The 24,806-nt window shown below is 32.6% G+C and overlaps 1 protein-coding gene across 3 annotated transcripts in view; it reads left to right on the forward strand.

Annotated features, from left to right (window-relative positions):
- Positions 1–24,806, forward strand: part of PHF14 (PHD finger protein 14) — a 199,429-nt gene that overhangs the window by 118,621 nt on the left and 56,002 nt on the right. For all 3 annotated transcript variants that reach the window (XR_015766710.1, XM_088018232.1, XM_028119281.2), the window contains one exon: positions 24,269–24,386. Coding sequence is in view for 2 of the 3 variants with exons in the window: in XM_088018232.1 (XP_087874358.1) it covers positions 24,269–24,386 (118 nt within the window). In the remaining variant the exon portion in view is untranslated. The remainder of the gene's footprint in view (positions 1–24,268; positions 24,387–24,806) is intronic.

The raw sequence follows: 24,806 nt of genomic DNA on the forward strand, positions 1-24,806 counted from the left end.
TGGAATGAGGGTTTCTCACTTGCTTATATTTAGTCTATATGTCTTGGTCAATCCATGATTCTTAGTGTGTAAATACTATACCTAAAAAATTAAAGCAAATTAGTTTTAATAGTCCCAATCCCAAGCTCAGTGCTGATCACATAGTATGCCCTTTACACATCTGAAGAGAATAAGAATCTATAGATTTTAATTAAGGTGGCTCTTATTTAAAATTTTAAAAGTGACAGTCATCAGATAGTATTGGGAACTTGGCTTAGTTATTTTTATATACAAAACACTGAAGCCGGGGCGCCTGGGTGGCTCAGTCTTTAGACGTCTGCCTTAAGCTCTGGTCATGATCCCAGGGTCCTGGGATCAAGCCTCCCGGCAGGCTCTCTGCTCAACAGGGAGCCTGCTTCTTCCTCTCCCACCACCCGCCCCCCCCCCCCCCGCTTGTGTTCCCTCTCTCGCCATCTCTCTGTCAAATAAATGAATAGAATCTTTAAAAACAAAAACAAAACACTGAAGCCTTGTTTAGATTGGGATGGTAGTTTCTGTCATCATTTGTTTTAATATAATTTGTATAGTAATTCAGTTAATTTTTTTTCATGGCTGTATTGTTCTAAGTATATTTTAAAATTCTTAGATGAATTTTATTACCCTTAATATTCCTGTTGTGTTTCTAAAGTACTTATTTCATTAAAATCTGAAGTATCTTTAATCTGAAAATATGTGTTACCATTAGTTTTTGCTGATTTTTAACTGCTTGGGTAATACAGAGTCAGGTAAGTTAGGTCTGACTATATCTTAATCTAGTTTGGTCAGAATAGAGGAAATAAAGCTATATAATTTGTTTTGTAATGTGTAACTGGGTCTCCGTTTTACACTTTTTTTGCTTATTATTTATGTTGTATTTATCATATGTGTTATATATCCATATGTTATAAACCTCAGAACAAAATATCTAAAGAAATTTGTTAACAGATTGAGAACTTCTAATTTCGCTTTCTGGAGTAATAACATGGCAGTAGAAAGCATGTGTTTTGTTTTTTTTTTCAGGTTTGTTTTGTTTTGTTGATACACGTACTTTGATATAATACCATATTCTTTTACTTCACTGTAGTGATTAGCTTCTAAGGAGTCCTGTGCAGTTATTCTTTCAGCGGCTCTTGCTTGCATGAATTATATCTAGCAGCTATCTGTATAACTCCCAGTACCCTTTATGTTTGTAGCTTCATTAGTTAACGTGTGTATGTATAAGACTCTAACTCTAGCACTCTTTTCTGGTATCAGGTAAGCATTTTAAATATGTAAGATGAAAATCAACTATGAATAATTTAGGAAAATGATGATTTCCAGAAGCTGAGTGGAGGCAAAAAGAAAAGAAAAAATAAAACATATATCTTTAAACTAACAAAGATTATAAATCACCCAGAATTATTTGTAGGACATAATTTTATAAGTTTTAACTTATGGTAGAATACCGCTTACTTCCTTCAGTATAAAATTTAACTTTATAAGATTGTCATTCTCAACTTTAGAAGGAAATTTTTTATTGGCCACACACATACGTGCGCATGTATACACACAATGGCATATTTCCTAACATGTATAATTTACAAATTGTCAACTGCCAAACACTAACAACTGATGCAGGTAACACAATATTTTTGATTTTTGGCATTTAAATAATATCTTTTATAAATTAATTGTATTTCATACATTATTCCACTATTTCATTTTAAGGGGAAAAATCAATTCTTTTACTGCTTTGGCTGTGTTAATTATATAAATATTCTTACCTTTCATTGTAATAATCTTCCTTCTCAGAATTTATCACAAATACTCAAAGAAAAAAAGCTATATAAAAGAACATTTTTATAGTAGGAAAAAATCTCACCCCCAAAACACACAAATCCCCAAATAAAAACAGCTTAAACATGGTATATAGGAGGTGGATGATAAATTGCAAATCAGGATAATAAAAATATCATGTATCTTTTATAGATTACAATGTAATTACATAGGAATGAAGAAACCTATTTTAGAATGTAAGCATATGCCACTAAATTGTTACATATAGATAGCTAGAGATTGGAAGGGAATAAAAAATGAGCATGGTATTTATTTAGTATGGTAGGATTATGAGTAAAATAGTAAAAATTTTTTACAAAATTTCAAGTTAATTACATGAATTTAATGTTTAAACAGAGCCCTATTTGACACACATACAAAAAGGCTAAGTATAAAAAACATGGCCATGATCAGTTGACCATGGCACAAAACCTAGGCTTAAAATAGGCTTAAAAACCTAACATAAACCTTTGCTCAGAAATTACCACTTCCTAGGGAAAATTTTATTCAAATGAAATAAACATCAAATTTCCTCTCCCACTACTAAGGGTAGACTAAATATGTTTTTATACTATGTGTGTAAGTTTTTATACACATAGTTTCAGTTAGTAAAGAAAATGCTAAATATACTGAGGTATAAACAATTTATTGATTCGTATGTAAGTATATATTTCTTGACATACCTAATCATTATAAATTAGGCCCCCAGTGTTGTCTGGCAGTCCTTTCATGTTTTCCAAGTCAACTTGAACATTAATGCTGACAACACCTATTTCCAGTCTCCTTATGCACCTCATCTTAACACCTCTTCTCTTCTTTCTTCATATTTAACCAATGACCTCATCTCCTCTTCACATAGAAAACAGAAACCATCAGACAGAAAGGCACAAACTTTCTGATATGTAACCTGTAACTTACCTATAAATGTATTGATATCTATAGGCATCTCTTCCATCACCCTTATCTCTCCTCTTTTAGTAACAGTATACCCAGAAAAGGTGGTCCTTTTTCCTTTTGAATGTAATATTTCAACCAGTGCCCTGGATCCCATTCTCCTTGATGCAGATTATTTCCTACTCCTCTATCTTCCACTTGTTCTCCATTGATTACTTTCCTCAGCTTTCAAGACATGGCATTCCCCTAGGTATTCTATCGCTCTGGATAGTCCTTTTATAGACTTCTCTCCCTCTGCCTTCCCTGCTCATGTTAGTGTTCCTTTACATTGTGTCCCATATCCTTTTTTCATTCTACAGAGTCCCTTGTGATTTCATCTTTGATATATCATTAGTTTTCCCATTAATGCAGAATTGTTTTTTTTTTAAATTGAATTATAGTTGACACACAATATTACATTAGTTTCAGGCGTATATCATAGTGATTGGACAAGTCGATACATTATACTATGCTCACCACAGATGTAGCTACCATCTGTCACCATACAGTGCTGTTGTAGTATCATTGATTATATTCCCTATGTTGTACCTTTATCCCCCGTGACTGATTTATTCCATAACTGGAATCTCCCACTCCCCTTCAGCCATTTTGCCTGTCCTCCTACCACCCATCCTTTTTGGCAACCATCAATTTGTTCTCCATATTTAAGAGGTAGTTTCTGCTTTTTGTTTATTTATTTTTTAGATTCTACATATAAATAGTGAAATTGTATGGTAATTTTCTTTCTCTGGCTTATTTCACTTAGCAGAATACCCTCTAGGTTTATCCATGTTGTTGCAAATGGCAAGATCTCATCCTTTTTTTATGTCTGAGTAATACTCCATTGTGTGTGTATATATGTATATATATGTATATATATACACACCACATCCATTCATCCATTAGTGGACACTTGGATTGCTTCCGTATCTTGGCTGTTGTAAACAATGCTGCAATAGACATGGATCCATATATCTTTTTGAATTAGTTTTTTTCATTTTCTTTGGGTAAATATCCAGTAGTGGGATTCTTGGATCATCTGGTGTTTTCTATATTTAAGTCTAGCCAGACTCTGTATACTTAGTCTCTGACTGGTATAGCCAGTCACACACATCTCGATAGCAATCTCTACCTTCTATATCTATGCCTTCGTTTTGCATCTTCACATCAAAACTTTTGCAACTGCTTCAGTTTTGGCCTTTCTCTTGTCATGCGTGAACTTTTGCAGGTAACTTTCTAAAATTTCTCCCTCTTAATAGCTTCCTTTTCCTCCAGTTAATGCATCCACAGCTCTCTTTCTGTATCACATGCTTATGTTATTGATTTGCTTAAGTCCTTTCAGAGGATCTCCAGGAAACTGTCTCGACCCCTGTCACTTATCCACAAGTGCCCTTTACTCCAGTCATACCAATACAATGTGGCTTTTCTGACATAACTCTTTTTAAAAATTCCTCTGTAGTTTCTTCTGCCTCCAATTTTATTCCACATATTCTCTGACTGATAAATTCCAGCTTACCTTTTAACACTTGCTTTAATCTTTTGTTGATCTTTTTTATTTATCTTTTACTTAACCCTCTCCTACTTCTCAAACAAAGATTGTCTCTTGCTACATTAACAGCTTATGCAGGCTTCTGTGGTAATACTTGTCACCCTGTACTGAATCTTTCTTGGAGTCTTATGCTTTTGTTCAATGACTCCTTCATCAGACTGAACTTAATGAGTTTTATTTATCTTTATATCTCAAGAGCTAGGATAAAACTTCGCATGCTGTAATCTTTCAGTAATTTTTTTGAATGGATGGTTTATAAAAGACACTTGGTTAGTGTGGGTTACACTTAGAACCCAGACCTCTTGACTTTCAGTGTTCATTATCATACTGTTTCTATAGGTTCTATGTTATTAAGTTCTTAAAAAAATTTTACTCTCTTAGAGACTGTTATAGTGCAGTTTTATCTTTTGCATGCCCTGTCAACAATTTCTTGTTTTAAATGAATTGTGTGTACTTTTTAACACTTTTATTCTAGTGTTTTGACTTTTCATCATTTTGGAGAATACTGCTCCTTCTGTATTAACTGTAGAAGTCTCTTCATTGTTTAAATACTTGAAATAATAAACCTTTTGCAGTGTCATGTCACTGTGTGTCATTGGGTTTCCACATTTCCCTTCTATGACGACAGCTACGTTCTGTAACATTTTATTCAGTTAATCTGATCACTTCAGTATAATTGGTTAACCAATTCTTGATACATTTTTTGAGTTTTAATAATCACAGTCACATTTTTTTAAATTCTGCACCCATTTTAGTAGTAGTAGTATATCCCCTATATAAAACTGTTCACTTAATAAATTTCCTAGACCTTCTTGTTCTGATATTTGGCTCTCTTAAATTCTTGCAAAAAAATTTTTGTTAACAATGTGTGATTTATTGCTATTAGTCATGTTATCTGCAGGCATGTTTTTCAGTCTCACTAAGCCTCTTTTTTTGTGTTGGTAAATAAGAAAAATAACTTATGACATATATATATATATATATATATATATAAGTGTATATATGTATATAACATTGCTCCCTTTGTACTTCATTACTTAACCTGCACTAGTCTAAAGAATTACATTTCACATTAAATTGTCTTCATCTTAATTGTTATTTTTATCAACTTGAATTTTGATTTACACTAACTTTATTAGTAGAACTAGAATTAGAAACTAAAACACAAGTAAGTGAAATGACTTACCAAAATTTTCAAAAGATTTATTTGCTGTTAAATTTGATTTTTTCTTTAAAACCCTGCATATTTTTAAAAAAAAAAGTTCTTGCGATCTTGATTCCCTTGAATGTACTCTTTTCTGAAAATTAACCTATCAATTCCAGAATTTATTCTCTCTCTCCGAAACAATACCTCTTTCATTTTCCCTCATTGGTTATTATTATATTTAATTCTGTACTAGAAAAGATTACACTGCTTTTTAACCAAAGTTGTTTTTTTTTTGTTTTGTTTTGTTGTACCCTTACTTTAGTTCTTTGGTGAAAGAGAGAGGAAGAAATTTAGAAAAAAAAAAATAAGTGAATTACCCAGTTTCTTCAGCTTCCCTTTCATAGGTACTATATCAGTTGTTTAATTCTTCATGGTGTTCTTTGAACCTTATCTGAATACTCCATGGTTTCTTTAAAAGGTAAAATTCAAGGGCACCTGGGTGGCTCAGATGGTTAAGCATCTGCCTTCCACAGGGTCCTGGGATCAAGTCCCGTATCAGGCTCCCTTCTAGGCGGGGAGCCTGCTTCTCCCTCTGCCTCTGCCTCTCTCTCTCTCTCTGACTCTCATGAATAAATAAGTAAAACATTTAAAAAAAAATAAAAGGTAAAATTCAGAACTCTGGAAACTTTTTTTTTTTAAATGAGGTACTTGATGTATGTATGTATGTATTCTAAAATACTTAGGCCTAAGTTTGAGGAAAGTATTATGGCTAAAAGAACAAGTCAGAATGGTTGAGTATTACCTTGTGAACATACTATTAAAAATGTGACCACATAATGTTGACTTAGTGTAAAATTTTAGTTCATGCATTCTGTGTGTGTATGGATTTTTTAGTATAAAGATAACACATGAAACCAAGGATCCTGAGTGTGATTTAGTTCATAAATGGGCAACCATTTGAGCACTTGAGAATTGATAGATTGAACTACATAAAAGTAACTCTTTAAGTATGTTCTTTCCAAATAATAGCAAGTGGAGGAGTTCTGCTTTGAAAGAAGCTGTTAGACATCCCCTGTAATTGCTCAGTAAATCAGACACAGACAGCTGCACTAGGAAGATAGGCCTCGGAAAGACTAAATCAATGGGATTCAGTCACATCCAAGTGAAATTACATCAGTCAGTAACTTTCCTTTTAAGTGACTGAAATCTTCCAGACCCAAATTTCTCTTATTAGGTACTTATTTATGTAATTTGTTAAGGAATTGAAAAATTACCTAGTTATATCAAGGACCTTGTTGTGACATGGCCTGTAAATGTAGATCTTTTAAAAGAAAAGTTGAGTTTCATTTCTTTGACTGTTCTTTTGAAGCTTTCATTTATAAATAAATAATGAAATCTATTTTTTCTTTATTTTTTAAAATAAGATTCCTGTGTTTAGTCTCAGATTTATTTTCTAATCTGTCTCCTATTTATTAAGGATATTAAAATCCATTCATTTATTCATCCATCAAATTGTTATTTTGGAGGATGTATAAGAGACATAAGAATTTAGAGGATCGGGGCGCCTGGGTGGCTCAGTTGGTTAAGTGACTGCCTCCGGCTCAGGTCATGATCCTGGAGTCCTGGGATCGAGTCCCACATCAGGCTCCCTGCTCGGCAGGGAGTCTGCTTCTCCCTCTGACCCTCCCCCCTCTCATTTGCTCTCTCTCTCTCTCTCTCTTATTCTCTCTCTCAAATAAATAAAATCTTAAAAAAAAAGAATTTAGAGGATCATGGAAATATTCCTAAAAGGATAACTGACTAACCGAACTGACTGACTTTAAGATAACTAATTGGAAAGAAAAAATAGTAACAGAAAGATGAGTGGCCATATTTAATTCTTGGATACAAATACAACAAATGAATGGTATCATAGGGGATTGTGAGGTTCCTTTTAAGGAGTGTTGATTAGAAATTTTCAGAATGTATTTAAAGTTATGAGATTATAAATAATAGAGAGGAATCAAACTCTGGAAATAGATTTGGTAACTGTTAACATATTTGTTCTATACAACTCAAGTATCCAATCCTAACTTTACTGCCTTTACTTTTAAGTAAATGACTGTGTCTCTGAACGGATACTGAAGGGCTAGCAGGAAATCATGTTCTGTAAGAATGGAGGGACTGAAAGAATTGGTTATAGGTGTCCTTGGTTTAGTTGGGTCACAGGCCGAGTCCAGAGAAATTTAACTGCCAAGTAGGAAATCCTCAAGATGAGGTGGTGTGGTACTCTGGGGGGTTTTTAATTGATTCATTTGAGAGAGCGAGAATGAGAGAGAGAGCACATGAGAGGGGGGAGGATCAGAGGGAGAAGCAGACTCCCTGCTCAGCAGGGAGCCCGATGCGGGACTCGATCCCGGGACTCCGGGATCATGACCTGAGCTGAAGGCAGTCGCTTAACCAACTGAGCCACCCAGGCGCCCCTCTGTGGGGTTTTTAAAAGATTTGTTTTAGCGACCAAAATTCTCCGTGTAAGTAAAACTTATCTTCGAACAGTTGAATGTCAGCTGGTCCGTCTTAAGTAAAGTTGTGAAATATTTGTAATTTGTCACCTACCCTCTTTATTATTATTATTAATTTACTTCCTTTCCGTGCCTCTTTGTGTTTCCTTCATACCAGCTGTATTTGCTCTACTTTAAGTGGAAGTTCTTAATCTGACAGGATTATGAAGCCACAGAATTTTGTTTTGGATGTCCTAGGGTGGTGCCCCAAAATTTGTATTTATAACAAGATCTCAATTAATGCTGATTCTGATGGTTTGGAAATACTTTGAGAACCACTGTTTTATTCCAGAAATCCTTTTAGCTGAAGCTAAAGATTGTGCTTATAAGCTTCTTAGGGATGCAAATCACCTTTGGAAAGAATTACCAAAAACAACCAAACAAAAAGAAAAACCCCACTCTTGGAGATTCTGAATCAGTAGATTCTAAATCTGTGGAGTCGAATTTGGGCATCTGTGGTTTTATAAAGCTTTACGGGTACTAGCTTCCTAATAGCACCTATGCCAGTTCTCTCTCTGGCCCGTAGATTCGCCCTTTCACTGTACTAAGTTCTGACTGTTTGGGGAAGATTTTAGAAAAGCATTCATTCAGCAAATAATTATTCTGTTTCCCCTTTGTACCAGATGCTGGACTTAGTTCCAGAAATTCAGAGGTGAACAGGGGCGCCCGAGTGGCTCAGTCCATTGAGCATCTGACTCTTGATTTCAGCTCAGGTCATGATCTCAGGCTTGTGAGATCGAGCCCTGCCTCAGGCTCCGTGCTGGGTGGAGCCTGCTTGGGATTCTCTCTCTCCCTCTCCCTCTGTCCCCTTCTTCCCCTGCCTCTGTCTCTCCCTCATCAAAAACAAAAGAAAACAAACAAAACAGAGGTGAACAACATAGACATGGTACCTCAGAGTTTAAACACCTCCTGCCTTTTTCTGCATATGCTCACATATTTACTGATCCAACCCAAATGAGTTGGTTTTCTTAGTCTTTATACTGGAGCTATGTTTATGTAGGGACCTCATAAGACCAGGAGTCCCATTCCCTCCTAGTTGAACCTGATCATTGAAATTTTAGAGCCTTTAGGGAGGAAACACAGTTCTCTTGGCCAAAATAGTATTATAAAAAGCATATTTTGGGGGCACCTGGGTGGCTCAGTCGTTAAGCGTCTGCCTTCGGCTCAGGTCATGATCCCAGGGTCCTGGGATCAAGCCCCGCATCAGGCACCCTGCTCCGCGGGAAGCCTGCTTCTCCCTCTCCCACTCCCCCTGCTTGTGTTCCCTCTCTCGCTGTGTCTCTTTCAAATAAATAAATCTTTAAAAAAATAAGCATATTTTGTATGATTTCAATTCTTTCAAATTCATTGAGGTTTATTTTATGGCCCAGAATATGTCTGTCTTCTTCTGTGTGCAATTGAAAAGAATATATTCATCACTCGTTGAATGGAATGTCCTATAAAAATAGGTTAATACATTGTTCAGGTGTTTTTATACATATTTATTTTCTATCTACTTGTACTATTACTAAGAGAAGAGTATTAAAGTTGCTGACTAAAATGTAGATTTGTATATATCACCTTTCAGTTTTATTAGTATTTGCCTTATACATTATTTCTTAGTGAATTGACCCCTTTATCAAAGTAATGTCCCTTTTAATCTCTGGTAACATTCTTCTTCTGAAACTTACTTTGTCTGATGTTACTGTAGGTACTCCAGGAAGCTTTTGATTGCTGTTTGCATGGTATATCTTTTACCCTTTTTTTACTTTTAACTATCTATATCTTTATGCTTAGAATAGCTTTATATTTATAATTAATTATGATATATTTATCTCCATACATACATGCACACTCAGATATACAGACTACATTTAAAATGGATTGTATTTCTAGTAAACAGCATATAGTTGGAACTTGCTGTTTTATCAAATTTGACAATCTGTCTTTTAACGAGGTAACATCATTTAGAATTAATGTCATTATTGACATGGTTGAATTTAAATCTACCATCTTGGTATTGTTTTCTATTTATTTCATCTGTTCTTTGTTATTTTTTATTCTCTTTTTCTGCCTACTTTTGCATTGAGTATTTTTTTATGATTCTGTCATATCTCCATTGTCTTATTAATTAGACTGTTTTAAGAATTAATATTTGCCTTAGGGTTTACAGTATACATCCTTAATGTATCACTGACGCTCTTCAAATATTATGTTACTTCTTCACAATTACTGTAAGAATCTTAAAACACACACTGAATGCCAGAGGCAGTGAAGGCTAGTTGAGTTTCCTCTGAAAATCTCCCTTCCCTTTAAATACTCAAAATTCATTGTTTACCTTGTCTCTAACTCAGAGACTTGTCCAATATCATTACACTGAATAAGAATCAATGAAATGTGCACATTCCCAAATCTCAGCATGTTTGTTTCTTCCTCTGTTTCTATCTGTCATTCTTTTTCATTTTTTCTTACCCTGGAGCTATCAAAAGTGCCCGTTGTATAAAAATGAAGACTTTAACATTTAAATTTAAAGGGAGGGGTGTGTGTGTGTTTAGGAGGGAGTATATGTGAATCTCTTTATATCTACTCAATTTTCCTAAAACTTTGAAAAATAAAGTCTGTTAATTAAAAAAATAATAAAGGCAGGGGTGCCTGGGCAGCTCAGTCAATTAAGCCTCTGCCTTTGGCTCAGGTCATGATCCCAGGGTCCTGGGATTGAGCCTGGCATCAGGCTCCCTACTCAGCAGGGGTCTGCTTCTCCCTCTGCCTCTGATCCTCTTCCCTGCTTGTGTGTTCTCTCGCTCTCCCTCTCTCTCAAAGAAAGAAAGAAAGAAAAATCTATTTAAAAACTTAAAGGCAGGTGCATGGAAACGTATTTTAAATTTTGTTCATTATAAAAATATACATACAAAAAAATCCCAAAATAAGAGTTTAAATTCCTTTAATCTTATAGCATCTTAGTATATTTACTTTTATTCATATAATTATAATGACTTTGTTCCAAAATTTTTTTAAATATAGCTGTAGTGTATTATTTGAAAACTAGAAATATCAGGATAATTTGGGAACCGTTGTCCATCATAACCTTTCTTGAAGTCCGTTCCCTCCCTTTTTCATTCTTGTGGCTTCCTTGAGATCTTTCTCAACATCTGTTTCACTCTGTTATTCTGTTTCACTGTTTCCTACTTAGCTGTTTTAGTGTTTTCTTTTGCCTTCTTTCTGTGTTTCTTATTTTTGATTAGCCCTCCATGGATTCCACTGTTTGCTTTAGCTCTACTCATTTTTATTGCTAGTGCACAACTGCATTCTGTAGCTCTAATTCAGTTCCTCCAAAGTTTTGGGTCTTCTCTTGCCCGATAAAATGGCTTAATTACTCAACTCCAGTCATTGTAGGAAGCCCACCAGTACCCTCCCTCATATTCAGAGTAGGCCATGTGTTCTCTTGCTTTATTCTCCAGTTGACCCTGCTGTACTTTACGTTATTCTCCAAATGCAATATTCCAAGGCTATCATGAACATTTACTGAACAAACTTAGGGTAACAGAGATACCTTACAGGCACAACAGTCTAAAATTTAAAATTGAATGCTCTATATCACCATTCTTAGAAGCTACTTGGCCATCCCTACCACCAAGAATGTTGCCTTTTTGCTTTAGACCTGGCTTTACAAAAAGCAACGATCAGTGATTTAATGTCTTCGAACATAAAATGATGCTGTATTGTACATCATAAAAAGGTTAGATCCTAAAGAGGAAATAAAATAAACTGGGTCTGGCGAAGGAAACTAGTTATTTTTTAAGAATGTTTTTCTACTTGTAAAAATTTGGGAAGAGATGTTTAATTTTCACAATATTCGTATTTGGATAATGAGGGTAACCCAGCTGCTGCTGAATTTTTCTTATTAAGGTGATATTCTGATAAAATTACATTAAAAAGAAAATGTTTACTCAGTATATTTTTTTCTTTTATAACTAACTTGATTTAATGAATTTTGTTAGATGTGTAGGATGGCTAATTTGCCTTACACATTCAGTATTTAATATGACATTCTTTGATTTTTAAATCTGTATTAATTAAAATATTTAACCTTTAAGTAACTTTGTATGATTCCATAAATATTTGTATGTTACATGTTATCAGTGTTTGAATTTTTTAAATTTTATTTTTCTTTTTAAATTAAATACATTATAAACAAGTAATTTGTATTTAAAGAAAACAAAAGCCTGAACATGGTATATATTACATAGTGAAGTGTGGTATTTCTGGAGAAAGCCATTTTAGAGTAGTACATGTAATTTCAAGCATATATAGCAGTGAAATATTTCTCATTCACTCATCTATTTTTCAGTAAAATTTGTTTTTGAAAATTTTTACTTATTTTCCATTGAAATGTGTCACTATTTTAAGTTGTACAGAAAGGATTATCTGTTATACATTGAATTGTTTGGAAAGACTGGAACTCTAGCCACAGTTCTGCTTTTGGCTAGATGAATGACCTTGAATTAAGCTATCTCTAAAGTCATTGTCTCATCTGTAAAATAAAGGCATCAATCTTACTTTTTCTCAAATTTTGTAACTTTTGTAACTTGAAGAGATTCCAAAACACTGTACAGTCCTGAAAAGGATCTCAAAGCCTGTAATCCCACCATCCATCTGGTACTTGAATCATCTGCCCAGTATCACTACTAAGAGACAGGGCGAGGGCTTCTTTCAGGAATAGGAGTGTGTAAGTAACCCATTTCCTCTTGAGGCAGGTCTGACCGTGGGCACTTTCTCTCCCCAAGTGATTGACATGTCTCTCCTTAATAATTTCAGTCCTTGGAGTCATACAAAGTAAGCGTAATCCAAGTCCTAGTATTAGGAACCAACTATATTTTCTGGTTTTTCTTTCTTTTTTTAATCAAACATCCTGTTTTGTCTATTCCTTCTATAACAAGGTTTTGTTTTGCATTGGTTTTGCAGTTTTGGACATACGAAATAACCATAATATTAATGAAATTAGAGGTGAAATGAATTTGAAAATAACATTGGATATAAATTTTGGAGTTGATAGATATTTATATCTAGGTAGTGTATAAGAATCGTATTTTTAATGTTTGTAATTGAACCCTAGTAAAATGTTATTTTAAAGTCTTTATGGACTGGGAATTTAAATAATGCTAATGTTAGGTGTTTACTATGTCCAGACTCTATTCTTTGCTCTCCAAATGTATCATCTCATTCAGTTTTTACAACAGTCCTATGAGGTATGCACATCTCCATTTTGGAAATTAGGTAACTGAGGTACAGAGTTACTAAGCATCATGAAATAGAAATTATTCCAATTCCATATTGATACTATATAAATTATGTATTAAAATATAAATTTTTCCCTTCCAGTAAATACTTATACTGTTTGAAAAATCTCTTCATATTAGTTGCTGAGATTTACTGAGTGCTTTTTATGGGCCAGTCAATGTGCTAGTGCTTTCCATATTTTATCTCCTATAATCCCAGAAAAGAGATACAGATTTTATCCTTATTTTATGGGTGAGGGAACTAAGAAGAATTACTTGTCCAAGATCACACAACTAGAAAGTGGTGGAATTAGGGTTTGAGTCTAGGTAGTCTTGACTATGTAGCTTACGCTCCATTCATTAGGTATACTGCCTCTCTAGACTACACTGTGTTAGCATATTTGACTTTGTTGGGTCGGAAAAAGTAAATGCTTCTTGGCAGGCAATTCCAACTATACAAGATACAGACTACTGGTGCATGCATCAGGGAAGCCCTTTGAAAATACTTAATTCCTTTTTTCTGTAGTAATTTATATGTAAGCTTACTAGATACATATGGAATAGATACTAAGCCACAATTTGATCTCTGATAGAAAAGACCACATAGTCTTTTGTCCTAGGAAAACCGTAGCCAAAACAAGTCACACTACTTATTCTAGCTTTAAGGGAGAGTTGGAATAGTAAGTGAAATTTTAGGATAGAGGAATATTAGCAATAGCGTTTTAGTTTTTTTCATAGAGTTCAACTTAGATTTAATTGGGGTTTAAAGCAGATTTCCATGATATCTAATGTTTCTATGTTCAAATTCCTTTCAAAGTTAAATACACATATATCTTTTGGATTGTCTGCTAGTCCCCATCATTTGTGCATGTAATTAAGATTTAATTATACTTCTCTGGTAAATGGTGTGGTTGCTTCCTCTTGCATTATGCTTATGTGGTAGTTCTTAAGTTGCAGTCAAAGCACTTCTCAAAATATCACATTCAGAATGTGCTTAAAGCTCTTAGAGACTGAAGCACTGAGAAAAGTTAGCACATACGACTATTCGACAAGGGAATTCAGCTCTCCCTATGTCCTTGTTATTCGACAAGGGAATTCAACTCTTTCTGTTTATTTCTCCTATGTCGATAAGTACATTTCTCTGAAAAGTATGTTTCACATTATATTCTTTTTTTTCTTGTACAGTTTTGTTTTTGCTTTCTTTGGAAATTATTCAGCTTGGTGTGGTAGCTCTTCTCAGTAGTGCTGTATTTGTCTGTGATTTGTGCCACTTTTCACTTTCTTTTTCTCAATGGAACTTAGAAGCATTAAACACATCTTTCTAGTAAATTTTAAAATGAAGTTTCTCTATGATGTGTGACTACTTTGACAATTTCACCTCATCTACATAGGTATAGATATCTGAAGGAAATAAATTTCTGTGTTTACCACAGTCCAAAAAAAAAAAAAATGCTCTTCTAATCACTAAGCACCTAACATTTCTCCTCTGAAAATGCATGAAGGTAGCAAATGAATACATGTTGCTAGTGAAATAAATACAAGAAACACCAGAAAAAGTTTTGAGAAATAAATGGAAGTGAATGAGTTTTGAAAATTTGGCTAAAATTAGTGCATTCATAATCTACCAGTTCTTCCAGTGAGATATATTCTCTGCCATTGTTGTTGCACAGTCCACTAAAATAGCTAGTTCGAGATACACTTTTCACAATTGTAACCAAACATGTCTAATACTGTCCTTAACAAAGGAAGGCAATGTGTAAGCACAGGGGATAAGAATCATTTGAAAATGTCCTCCCTGAGACTCTCTTGTTGAGCAGAACTAGCCCTGTAACATGGTGATTAGGTGTGCTTGTTTTCAGCACATTTGCATTCAGTATGCCTTCAGCATAGTTTCTCAAGAATTGCTAAATTGCCATAGTTGAAGAAAAAAGAGCAAACTGCAATTTTTTGAAACATTTATTGATCAAATACATGTTTGCTTATGTAAATACAGACCCTCCAACATTTTTATATATCCTTTTCTGTTTTAGTAAAATAGATTTATTTTGACAACTAAAACTAATAATAACAATACTAATAATACAAGAGGAGGCAACTCAATGTTTCAAAGGATAAAATGATTCCATTTTAACCAGTAAGAACCTGTACAAGATCATGGCATTTAGGTTTAGGGTATCTATCTCTTTGGACCAAATCATATGTTATTTGAATCTACTGTGGTATTGTTAGTATGTTTCATAAGACATAGTACAGAGCTGCTATGATCTTTAAATGTTAATGTTCTTTTCTTATCACTTTACTGTGTAGATACCCTTCATGAGACCCAACTCTGCCACAGCTCATCCTCGGAGGCAATCCTGGAAACCTCTTTTATAAGTGTGATTTTAAAAATGTGGATAACACTCTCAATAGAGTACATAAAGTAAAGGAGAACAGCTATCTTGTCCTTCCCATAAGCTTATCACTGCAAAAAGTTGCCTTTGCTTGTCAGGTTTGGATAGAATGTAATTGATTGGTTTGTTGCTTGGACTGACAAGGCAGTTAATTTGCCTGTGTGGATTTTTTTCTATTTTTTTCTTCTTTTTTTTCTTTCTTGCACTAATCAGAAACATTTGATATGTGCATTGTTGAAAAATAGTAGATAATGTCTTGTCAATTGTCCTATTAAGTAATGTCTTTCCCTCTTGCTTCTTTGGCAAATGATGATATACAGTGTTTGGACTTACTGAAGAGTTATGGAAGCCTGTGGGACTTAAATGCAATGTGCTACTCACTGTTGTTGTTGAACAATACCAGTAACAAACAAGAAAGACAATGCATTCCACTAGTCTGCTATTCTGTTTCATCCAACTTAAAACATATATTCATATGTGAAATGTTACATTGGGAAACAACTATAGACTCTTATATTAAAGGTTATTTCTATTTAAAATTCAACAAAAGTGAAAGACTTGTGAAGCATATGCCATTCTAGTTTTGGCTCATTAGTCCTAGTGTGAAAGCACTAATATTATTAGCATGAAACTTTTACAACTTCAGATTTTAAGCTCATTAGTAAAATATATCTGTGTTGATCTCTAGATATTTTTTTAGTAATACTCAAATTTATTCAGTCTTTACTGATTTCATATGAACTTTCTTTGTTCAATATAATTTTATTTTTCATGACCTTAAATACGAGGTTATGAAATAAAGAGGGAGATACAAGGCTTAATGACTATACAACCTTCCAGCTGAAAGATCTTCATCAACATCTATATTTTTCCAGAGGTTTACAGAATTAAAATTTGATCTTCAAGTTTTAATGATCCAGTTTTAAATCAACGACAGAAATATGTTGAATATTCATCACTCCATTGAACTGATTTAGAAGAGACTCTTGGCTGAAATTGAAGTGTACATATACATGTAATTGTTAACATGTCTCTTGGAATTTCCTGATTCATAATTGTGGTTTGGACATCTTTTCAGGTATAGTGGCAAGTGAAAATAGTTTAAACTTTAGGAATAGTGTAGGCAATGTTATAGATAATCAAAAGCAAGTGTAAGTATAAAGTTGCTGTATGCTAGTAATCTGTAGTTACAGTAAAGAATCATATTATTGGATAAGATGTTTAATAAAAGTAATATGTATATAAAATACGTATAAACTGAGATTATTAACTTATCAAAAGATCTTTTAACATTGGAGGAAAAATAATAGCCTATAGCAAAACCATTAGGCATTTTTTTTTTTTCTGGAGTAAGGAAGGACTCATTATCTCTACATAAGCTTAAGGGAAAGTTGATAATTATTACTATTGCTTAACTGCAACTGATTATAAGAAAAATGACAGATTGCCATTTCCTTAAAAGAATATGCTAATGTTCCTGGCCCTCCTTGATATATGGTGAGAAATTACTAGCGGTCATTTTATTTTAGATTTTTTGAGAAATCATTAAGCCTTGTGGTTTTGGTGTCACTATTAATCAAAATCCTTTATACCCTGATTCTAATTATAATACTACATTATCATCATTCTCTGTCTTACAATCTTCAATGGTAGATATGCTATTCCATATTTGGTGCTAACACTAAAATCTTTGTCACACATCGCAAATACAAATCTCATAATCCATAAGATCATTGGTCCTGCAAACATGTATTCACAGTAAGAGAACTTTTAAAGGGAGTAGAATAAAACATTTTCTCCTAATAATCTCCTAAGTGCTCTCATATTTCCACAATATGAAGTTAACTCTTTTCCATAATTGGTTCAATTGCTATTCAAAGGAGATATTAATGTGTCCTTAAGAAAATATGCACTAAATGATGCATATTTCACAGGTGTGTAAAATCGCCAGGACAGGTAATTGATGGCTATTTCTCACAAGGTAGGGAAAGGAAAAATACACTAAAATATCAGGAAGGAAATTAAGGGACTCAGAAATACAAGAAGAATGACATAGTAGTATATAGGGTGGTTCTCAGACTTCGTAGTGCATCGGAATCATAGGAAGGATTTGTTAAAACACAGATTGTTTGTCCACCTCCTTACTGTCCTCCTGCCTGCCTTACTCCCTCCTTTTGTCTCCCTACAGGTTCTAATTCAATAGGTTGGAGATGATGCTTGAAAATTTGCATTTTTAACAAATCCCTGAGTGATACTGCTGGTCAGGGACCAAGCACTTTGAGAACCATTTGTATATAATAGTTTTTAAAAGAATCATTGTATTGTGGTTGACATTGATTGAAGATGGAGTTAATGTCCTTAAAAGAGCCCTTACATTTACATTTTCAAAAATATTTGTTTCTAGATAAGTTTGTAGGAGTTACATCTATAACACATACGGTGTCTTTATTTTTATAAAGTCATTTAAACAATTTCTTTTTACTTTTTAATTTTAATTATTATGGGGACAGCACTATTTTAGATAACAAATCAGTCAAAGAACATAGCCTTTGTCCATAATTCACTAATTCTTTGTTTAAAAAAAGGTTGGAAATTAAGGTTATGTTTGAACATGAAAAGGTTAGCCTTAACCTTTATCCATCTTAAGTTTAGAAATGATATTTATGTATCACTTATATACCGTCATTATTCATGTATTTCTTGACGTTTATCTGATTTTACATTTACGGCATTAAAAATAGATTACTGACCAGTAAATAATAATCACTTACTATCATTATCCTATTTCTTTGTTTATACATCCTATCACTCTTTTTAAACAATGTTCCTTATTTGATGACAAAACTTACCACTGTTTTACTTGATTCACAATATGGAAATATTTTATGAATATTTCACCAAAATCTATTCAAGGAGTTGTAGAAGGACTTTCTACAGCAGAGTGAAATGTAATGTTAAAAAAAAAATTTTTTTTTTATTTTCTAAAATTATTTTTGACAAATGAAACTTGTTTAAGAGACTCAGCTTTAGGGTTGCATGCATATGAAGATAGATTTTTTTCCTACCTGTCTGAGTCAGCACTTTGTAAATTTACATAGTATTAAGGATTGTGATTAAAAATATTTCTGAGGTGGACATGGTTTGCAAATACTTTGTTTATAAAAACATAGGCCTCTTTCTCCCAGGGCTCACTCTAAGACTTTCTATAGGCCTGCTGATAAGATTCACTGCTGTTCAGGTACATAAGATATAATGAAATTGGATGTTCATGCTGGGCTTTGTAAATAAAATGAGATTGACCCCCAGCTATTATCTCATTTATCTGATTTACATTGTAAAAATCAGGATCTACACTATTGATTAGAGCATAATTAGTTAATTATGAACAGGGAAATACAAAGTTATGTGGGGTTTGAGCACAGCAGGTTGTACTGCTGAAAAATTTTCAAGGGCATGAGCAGATGGAGATCAGTTTATTAAAGAACAAAGCAGACGTGTTTCAGGTATGGAAATGTCTAATCATTCTTTCATGCTGTGAGGAGGTACTTGACCTTAATTGTGTATTTTTATATGAACTCTTTTTGTTTCATGTTTTATTTTTTTGTTTCTCTTTGAATCTTGTAACCTGGCTGTTACAGATGTAGCTAACTGAATTGATGTCATTATTTAAGTTATCATTAAATATGAATTTGGATTTCAGTAATTATCCAGATACTTTTATCAATTAATATACTTTCACGGGTAAAGAGTATATTTATCTTTCTTATCACTCATTCATTCATTATTCCCTGTGATAAAAATAGAGGTCTATAGTGGTGTTAATGAAAATATGTTGAAGATGTCCACATTAGTCTTCTATTTGTAAAATATGATATAAGTACATTTTCTAATTATTTTGTTTAGAAAATGGTCATATAGGTGGTTTGCACTAAAATTGTAAAATACAAAGAGTAAAATGTCTTTATTGATATGAAATGTTATTCTGATATTGGTAGAATGCAGAATTTTGTTCAAGCATGTATTATCTTAAAAGTGATTTGACTCATGGGCCACAATCCAGCATTTTCTCCATCTGTTAAAATGAGTAATTGAAATAATTGGCTACTATTCAATGAAAGAATCTATCACTACTGTTAATAGATTTGTTTGGGTGTTTTAAGCTGCTAGTGAGATTTTATTTAAGTAATGTTAGTATTAAAGATAAATTCTTTTGATCTTTCTCATATAGAAGTTTTACAAAGAAATCATGAAAAAGTAAGGAAGCCCAACCCATCAGTTCTCTCAATATTTAGTCTTCTTTTTGAGTGAACAGATGCAATAGTATATATATTTCAATCAGTATTTTACCATATATAGACATGGATCTAAATAAAATGTTCCTTGACATGAAAAATAGCTGTGATTATGTATCAACCTGATCACAAAAAAATGTACATCCCTTTTCAAGTCTCATGTTAAGGATTTCTCTTCTTCTGAAGTTTAGCTTATCATCTGGCTATAAGTTATATGCATAGGAGGTGCACTTAATTGTTTCAGTTAGTTTAAAAATAGGTATTTAGTGTATTCTAATGAAATTATCAATTGGAAATTAAGAGGGTTAAAGAAATCCTTTGGAATACTGGCTTTTAGCCTTTTCTTGGCACAGGCGGAAATAAATCAGTTGTTTCTTTTTACTTGTATTCACATTCTCAGTAATCAGATAAACCAAGGACTGCTTGTTGTATGGATCTTAGGACATGAACATAAGTCATTTTCTTCCTCTTCTTTGTCTAGGGTGCTATACTTAACCGTATGCTAAGTAAGTATTTTAAATACATATAGAACTGTGTTTATTTGGTCACTGCATTTTGTCAAATCATTGTGTAAAAGACCACATATATATAGCTGCTTTATTATTTACATCTGTATCCTTTATGAATCTGATACCTAGGAGATTGTATTTAGTAATAATCTAAACAATCAGGTTTCCTTTCATCTTATAAATGGGATTCATTTTATCTCATTAGAACTGTAATTTTAGAATGCCCTATAGTGTTAATGTGTACAATATTTATTAGATGTTTAAAGGATACTTCTTTAAGCATCCAATTTGTATTTTATTAAAAAAAATTCATAGTGTTTCTTTATGGGTTAGTTTAATATTCTCTTTAAACATTTTAAGATACTGCCTTTCTACTTAGTATATGTGCTGTTGGTATATTATAATTTTTTTTTTTTTACATAGACATTTGTGTTCTTTAATAAAGTATATTGTGTTATATCACTGTGCTTTTGTGGGTCAATGACTGCTCTTGGAAAAGATTTTAAAACATTCACTTTTTTGATTAATTAAATATGTATGTGTCCTATGTGCTGCAGTTACGTGTTTCCAGGTATATGTAAGAAATAGAAGTAGAGACCATAAATGATAATTTGATCAATAACTACTTCAACTTTATTTCACCTTTTAGGTAGCAGAATGATTGCAGACCCTTAGGAGTTTCTGATTTTCAATTTTTAAAAAAGATCTAAATTTATAACATAGCTAGAATTTATTGGCTGACAAAATTTGCTAAAGTTTCCAAAGTGGTGTGTGTGTGTGTGAATGAAATAAGTAATCCACTACTTTTACCATCTACATTGTTCTTCGGTTTCTAGGATTCTTGATGGTATCTCTTGCATTTGTCTATGATGTATTAATTCTTACAAATTCTGTTGGAGTTTACTTGTATCATTCAGGATATTTTTGTTACCAGCACATAAAGCTATGGATGTCCTCAATATTCTAATGTAGAAATAACCATATTTTTTCCACATGGAAATAAGTCTAGTCATTTGTAGAAAGAGCTTTAATTTGCATATTTATTAACAGAGCTATTGATTTCAAGATTGATTTATTTCTCTGTGTTTTTCCTCTCCTGGATTTTGACAGTTCCTAAGTATATTAACAGTTTTTTTTTTACTGATGAGTGTGCTATAACTTGAGAGAATTCTCATATCACCCCCTAATTCTGACAAGCAAATTTTGCCTTTCCTCTGAGACCCATTACAAATACATTAGAGTTCCATATGGAGACTAAGTTATTCTAAAAGGTATTACTAATGAAGTAGTCAGTAAGGATTACATTATTTCCAAATGGCATATACTTTCAGCATTATCATCTAACAAATCTAGCATATAAAACCTTTCTTTTCCCTGTGCATTTATTCTTGAGCTGGTAACTTGATTTTATAATAAATTGAAAAATCCGGTACAAACTGGAACTATATCTAAGTGTAGCAAACTTGTTCTTAAATGTATTAGCTGGAAATACATAGATACAACAAGAATCACCTGCATAGATGAAGGTGAAAAATAATGTTAAAATTCACCCTTATATTCATGATGTTTGATGTGAGTTATACACTATAAATCATAAATTCAAGTTATGACACAGTTTTAAAGTAAATATGCAATAATTAGGTTGTTAACTCTTCACCTATCAAGAGCCCGGATTATTGGCAATCTGAACTCTAAGGGATGTTGCCCAAAAACCTGAAGTGAAGCAAAAAGGACTATATAGTTAACCAAAATTTAATCCATGTACTTAACTCAGTCGAAGTTCTCATTTTCATGTCTTTTAACTGTCCCTTTGCATAGTTTTACCAAGGTTAAAGATCTGTTTTCTAAATCCACAACAAATTACTGTTAGGGAAATGCTTAGACAAATAGAGTCACAATATCAGAAAGCAGTAGCCGATAATTTTCAAGCAGTTCAGGACCCTGAAAACCTATAAAAGTTGAATACAAGAATTCAAACAGAACAGCAGACAGATAGTACTCCAAACACAAAAGGCTGGCACGCTGTTAGACACACAGCAGCATGTTACTTGTATTCATGACCCTGAGATGACAAAATAAAGTAAATTATATTTAATGTATTTTCTTGATGAAGCAAAGAAGGTGATTCTTTTTAAATTTCCCACCAAAGATGATTCTGAAGGTTCCTTTAACTATATGTAATGTAATTGAAGTTTTAACTATTGAAAGGTAAATAAGTTGAATTGACAAGAAAGAACATAAAATTGTGTGGGCTTGCCATTTAGTCTCTTTATGTTACATATTATCTATTATTTTTTCTTAATGCCAGAATAACACGTATTTGAATATTTTGGCTGCTTTTAAATATATTTTGGTTTATTTATATTGGCATAGTAAATAAAGTGCTCTTATTCATATTTGATTTTAGTTTTCATGTAGCTAGGAATTACCATGATAGACAAGTCTGTGTCTTGAGTCTAAAAAAAGGTTTTTGGAAAAGTGCATAAGTTTATTTGGTTCATAAGAAGAAAGTTGTAGAGGAAGAAATGCATTAACTTATGACATACTGTGTTTTAAACTTATTTATAACTGAATAACTTAGCTAAAGTTGCTAACTTTCTGAAACTCTTGATTTCCAAAATGGGTCTTTGGACGATTGGATTTTGTAGCATGATTTGACATTTTTACATAAATGTAGATTTATAGTCCCTTTTATTGTGATGGTTTTTGAAAACCAATTATTTTTCTTTGTGTTTGGTTTATAACACTAGTTCCTTCCCCCTTGTTTCTAATAAAGGTTACTGAATAGTAATTTTGCATTTTATTCAAGTAATACATGTATTATAAAATTTTTCTCTTAGTTTCATAGTTGTGGATTTCTCAGTGTTTTAAATCAGTAAGAGAAAATAATATATAAGAGAATGACAGATTGAAGAAAAGTATTTAATTTTAACTTAAAAGAGCACAAAGAAAATGAGGAGATAATCCTTTCTATAAGATGTATACATCTTTGTTACTTGTTGTTAAATTTTGGTCTTGTTATTCCAACTGATGCAAATTTTTTTTTACAAAAACAATGAAATAATGCAGATCTTTCTTCATTGTCAGCAGGATGAGATTGTCTGAAACGAAGAATAGGTATGATAGTTTTCTTAGATTTTGTACATCATAGGTGGCAAAGACACTATCAAAATATTTGTTAATAAGCTTTAAGATGTACTAGGAGGTACTCTGAAAAACCAAATGCACTGAGAGAAAGTGACAGGTAAATTTTGAGAATATTTATATTTGAGAAAATAATACCAAATTCTTAGGACGGTTTTTATTTGCTAGATGGCGTTAGCATGCTGTAAATATTAGAAAGTGTATTTACAATCTACCTTCACTTGGAGAAAGAGTGATAAGGTATAAATTGTATAGGATTGATTACAGCTTAAGTTTTTTTAAGTAATCACAATGTATTAGATTGAATTCATAATCTAGAATTATATGTATCTTAAATGTTTTTAAGATAATGGGTAAATGATTAATTCTTGAAGTTCAAAACTGAAATTGTGTTAGTTTTGAACACATTTGACTATACATATACATTCATTCTTATGCTCTTAACATTTCTACTATCAAAGTGTTCTAAATGATATTTACTTTGTTAATTTTGTTGTATTTTGTTTTTTCCTAAGATATTTATTTCAGGTTTAGATTGTCATAGACTTTAATAATTTTGTGAACTAAGCATAGAATTAACGATGTTGAAATGTGTAGTAGTTTGCCATTTGTCTTTGAAAAAGATAGTTTTTTTATATTATTTAGACATACCATAAATCTGTTTACCCTGCAGGTGTGATGAATGCAGACTGTGCTACCATTTTGGCTGTTTGGATCCTCCTTTGAAAAAGTCTCCTAAACAAACAGGCTATGGATGGATATGTCAGGAGTGTGATTCTTCATCTTCTAAGGTAAGGAGAAAAATAGTCCATAAGAAGTGTTTTACATCATTTTGATAGCCATATCATACCATCAGTTCCTAACTTTAAAGATAAGTATAATTGTGAACGACCAACATTTTAATCTAATGTACTTTAAGAATATTTTGCGATGGTGATTTTATTGCCTTTAAAATAAGGAATAAACAGCTCTACTAAATTATAGTAGTTTCTTCCAAAATATTTTAGCTGTTTTGTGTATTTTCTATGTAACTGTAACATATTAAATAGTGTTACTAGTCGCCAAAGAAAGTCACCCTATGCTAATTTACGACATATAAGGAATGGCAGGGAAATTCTGCTTTGGGTCATAAGAAATTTGTTTTGACAAATACATATTAACATATATAAATGTGAATCAACAGAATAACCAATAAAATCCAATTTTATTTT

Source organism: Eumetopias jubatus, unplaced genomic scaffold (genome assembly GCF_037043125.1).
Source record: "Eumetopias jubatus isolate StellerSeaLion01/CBP00866 unplaced genomic scaffold, mEumJub1_p1.0 scaffold_14, whole genome shotgun sequence".
In the NCBI taxonomy this organism is placed as follows: domain Eukaryota; kingdom Metazoa; phylum Chordata; class Mammalia; order Carnivora; family Otariidae; genus Eumetopias; species Eumetopias jubatus.